Raw genomic sequence first — 4,165 nt, 5'->3', positions numbered from 1 at the left:
AGAAACAGAATCAGTAGAAACCACGATTTTATGCTTTAGACAACAGAAAACTGCTTTTGGAAAAACAGAAAACTACGCCTAACTCTCCGGTCTGCATGCGGCGACGAATGGCCCATCTCATTTCGGCTATCGGCCCACGTCAGAGCAACCGAACCGACCTATACCCCCCACCAAAGTCGACCCATACCCATCATACGGGCCAGACCCAACCCAGTGCCCACCGCGGCACCGCCTCACTGCGAGCCAGAAACCTGAGCCCGCCGCCCGTCGGACGCGACGCCACGCAGCGCGGTGCGGCAGCACCGCAGCAGCCATGGAGCCCGCGGCGATGGACCGCATCGCCACCCGCCTCTCCGCCGTCGAGGACCTCTACTTCCCGTCGTCCTTCCTCGGCCCGTCCCCCGCCGGCACCGGGGCTGCGCCCCCTCCCTCGCCGCCGCGGCGCAGGGCGGAGCTCCGCTCCCTCCTCGCCCGCGACGCGCCGCTCTTCCTGGAGCGGTACGGCGCGGCGCTGTCCGCCGACGAGCTCGCCGCCTTCGACGCGCTCAGCCCCGACTACGAGGTCGACTGGCACCTCCGCCGCCTGCGCGCCGCCGCCGCGGGGGCTCCCCCGCCCGCGTCGCGAGTGCGGAACCGGCGCCGCGCGTTCCTCGACCGCCTCGTCCGCGAGGGGGAGTACTTCTCGGAGGACGCCATGCGAGAGCGGGAGCCCTACCTGCACCACGAGTACCTCGGGAGGTTCCAGGACCCGCTCGGGAGGGCCATGGCGCGGCCCGGGGAGAGGTGGTCCGAGACGCTCATGCGCCGCGCGGAGGAGGCGGTCATCGTGGAGAAGATCCGCGGGGAGCAGATTAGGAGAGGGGTTGATCCAAGCGAGTGGGTGGGTGGTGGCACTGACGAGACCATGGAGGAGCAGGAAGAGGAGGAGGAGGAAGAAGAGGAGGAGGAGGACGGGGAAGAAGGGATGAAGGAAAATGGGACAGAGGTCGAGAAGCAGATTGCGACTGAGGTTTGCTTTTACTGGTTATTGTTATTATTGTCTACATTTACTGGCTTTATTGTGTTGTGCTTTCTCTATTCCTACTGTAAATTGTTTGTAGTTGATTCAGTGACCCGCATGCTTGTGTATGTTAATTTGAAGTAGAATCATATCATATTAAATGATGCACAACTGTTTACTGCTAAGTTTCATCTTGAAGACAGACAACCTATCAACCAACCTTTTAGTTCTAGTCTAACTTCACAATAATGATGTGTAGATTCAGACAATAGTTTTTGTTTGCAATTTTTCTGAAGGCAACATACTGTGGGGGGAGATCCCCCATTACATTCATTTCATTAAAAAATCAGTGATAGTTACAGGGGGATATCCCCACAACTTTGGTTAGCAATTTTGAACTGGTGGAGTGCTCAGATTTGAAAAAAAACAGCTAATTTAGAGATGCTCCTATGCACATGGAGCTGCAAGTTGTGGATGATTTTTTAATATTTCACTATTATGTTTAAATCAATGGCATTAAATTTTCACTGTCAGTTATACTTCCTCCATTTCAAATTGTAAGCTGTTTTGGCTTTTTCTGGTTACATTAATAATGCGGTAGTGATGGAAGTGAATAATCCGGCGGTATTGTTTTTACATGGGTATGGAAATATGAAATTTCTACACTGCTAGTTGTTCTGCTCTTGTTCTACATGGCAAAAGTGTTTCTGTAAGAAACATACATATCCAATTTTTGTGCTGGAAGATAATTCACAATCACATGATCTTCCTTTAGCCTCTCATTCTGTGATCCAAACGGCAACCTCTCGGTTCTTTTTTCTCTGAGCTCTGCAGTAAGCCGGTAACTATAACTAGTAATTTGCTTGCGCTTCGCGCGAGCCTTTGACCAATGTGTTTAAACAGTTAAAAGAGGTGTTGTTTTAGGCATAAAACAGTAGTATATGTGAAAACATACATATAGAAATGAAAAAAATTACCTGAATAGACAATTGTCTGTAATAGTAGAACAATTAAGTCTACAAATGTAGCATCGCAAGTGTAAACAATTTATTACTGCTCTGTAAAATTATCAGTCTACACACTATCTGTGTAGTGCCTCAATTTTCAGTCTACAAATTCTGAAAAATATGTTTACAAATTATCAGTCTGATATATGTTTATGTGTGTGCGCGCGGGGAGATTGAAAAAATTGGCATACGGTATCCTTCTACTTTTATTATGTATGCAGAACTGCAAATAAGAAGCAAAGCATGAATGTATGAGAACAAACCAACAGTATATCTATGTGGAAATGTTTGAACAAACTTACAGCTAATCCTACAATGCAGTGTCTCTATTAAAAAAAATGCATAATTAAGATATAAAATAAGCTAAGGATCAAATATGTATAAAACAGAAAACGATGTGCCTACCTCATAAAGGTAAATGATAAGGCTCCCATGTGCGAGCATGTAATTGGAAATCAATGGCTGTACACCACGACTCATATATGAAACTTTCAGCATGGACTGTGGCGAGGTAGTGAGGTACTCGAGGATGGTGTGTAGGTAGACTACGGCAACACATGCTTGGCGGATAGATGAGGATGAGGGCGGCCTCTTGCAGGCACTTCTGCCCCGTACCTGCCCGCACCCCAAGCGTCATTGCTGATTTGCCACCGCTGCCGCCTGTCCGTCCTCGGCACGACGTAGTTCACAATTAAAACCACGTATTTGAATTGTTCTGGTGGTGTAGAGACTTGCTCGATGTAGTTCACAATTAAAACCACGTATTTGACGCGTGTTCCATTTTATCATCGGGGATCTCCACGACGTATCGCTTGCGCCATTTCTTATTTCAGCTACAGGGAAGTCGGGAGTGCCTCAGAATTTTCGGTCGAATTTCATCACAATGGTTTTTTTGTACTGCCCTTGCCAGCCTTGCAGGAGATGAGTTTTTTTGCTTTGCATATTGGCAGGTGGTCGAAAATGATGCATCTGCACAAGTGGAGCCCGGTAATGGGGGAGGCTCTGCTGCAAGGGCTTTGAACCAAACGTTGTCTTCTGAAGAGATGCAGGACCAGCTGGAGCAGTTCACGTATGTGATGCAACAGAAGTTCCTGTCCGGTGAAGACACCGAACATATGGACTACTCACGGATCGATAACGATGAGATGCTGGATGACCACTGGTCCAGAGAAGTCAACTATGACGCAGAGGAGAAGTATTTCGAAGAAGATTAGGTAGTAATAGGCCTACTGTTTTGGTGCCTTGGATGCAGCGCCTCGTCTTATGTGATGGTTATGTTTGGAAACTTGTAGAGTTAGCATGTGTTTTGTATATAATGAACAGATTGTTATGTTCAGAACTCGAGAAACCAAATATAAAAAATCCAGTTTTTGTGGAATATCACTTTCAGATTCTTTCTCTGATCTATTGATCCAAACTTCTTATGCCTGTGGATCCCTTTTGCCCTCTCAGCAGGGAGCAGGTTTCTTCCTTTGCATATTTTCACGAAATTTGCAAGTGAGGCTGCCCAGCATCTTGGACAATGGGGGAGGTTCAGCCGCAGAGAGTTTTGAACGGAGAAACTAGCCAATGGACAGAGGAATGTCACAGTCCACGGTAACGGTGTGATGCTTGCCCACCGACCACCGGCGTCGGTCGCACCAGCCCACCAGAGCAGCTAGGGACGCGATCGTCTTGCCGTCTGCCGACCAAAGTAAGTACTCCCCGTACGTTCCTAGCAATGACTAGCGCTACCGTATTTAGTAATTTAGAAACTAAAATAAAATAAAATTTATGGACTAAAAATTAGTCTCTAGAAACCAAACATCTCTTACTTTTTTTATTTGATCTTCACCAAAATTAACAACCAACTAATTGTAGGTAGCTAACCATATGCCGCTAAGCGTACATGGAATCATCATCAGACGTATCAGTTTTGTGTCTGCCGATTTGGGATTCATGAGTGTTTTGCCTTCTCGTCCCATATCCTGCAAAATCCCGTAAAAATTACCGTTCTCGGTGTAGAGCGGGATACGAAAACCGGTCCGGTTTTTAGTGTACTCTGATTTCAAATTTGAAAATATAAAATTCAAATTTTAGTCAACAAAATGGTTTTTGGAAAGTACAAAACGAAAATGTAAGCCTTGGATTCAGGATAGATAGATGTGCTATCTCTATA

The 4,165-nt window shown here is 46.7% G+C and overlaps 1 protein-coding gene across 1 annotated transcript; it reads left to right on the top strand.

Annotated features, from left to right (window-relative positions):
- The first annotated feature begins 261 nt into the window (after positions 1 to 261).
- On the top strand, positions 262 to 3,381 carry LOC100502447 (uncharacterized). The gene is made up of 2 exons (NM_001357793.1): positions 262 to 1,009; positions 2,958 to 3,381. The coding sequence occupies exons 1-2, from the start codon at positions 314 to 316 to the stop codon at positions 3,219 to 3,221; spliced, it is 960 nt and encodes a 319-aa protein (NP_001344722.1). The 5' UTR covers positions 262 to 313; the 3' UTR covers positions 3,222 to 3,381.
- Positions 3,382 to 4,165: the final 784 nt, after the last annotated feature.

The sequence above is a fragment of the Zea mays genome, chromosome 9 (assembly GCF_902167145.1).
Source record: "Zea mays cultivar B73 chromosome 9, Zm-B73-REFERENCE-NAM-5.0, whole genome shotgun sequence".
Classification (NCBI taxonomy): Eukaryota; Viridiplantae; Streptophyta; class Magnoliopsida; order Poales; family Poaceae; genus Zea; species Zea mays.
Note: the sequence above shows the minus strand (reverse complement) of the source record. Positions and strands in the feature narration are given on the sequence as shown.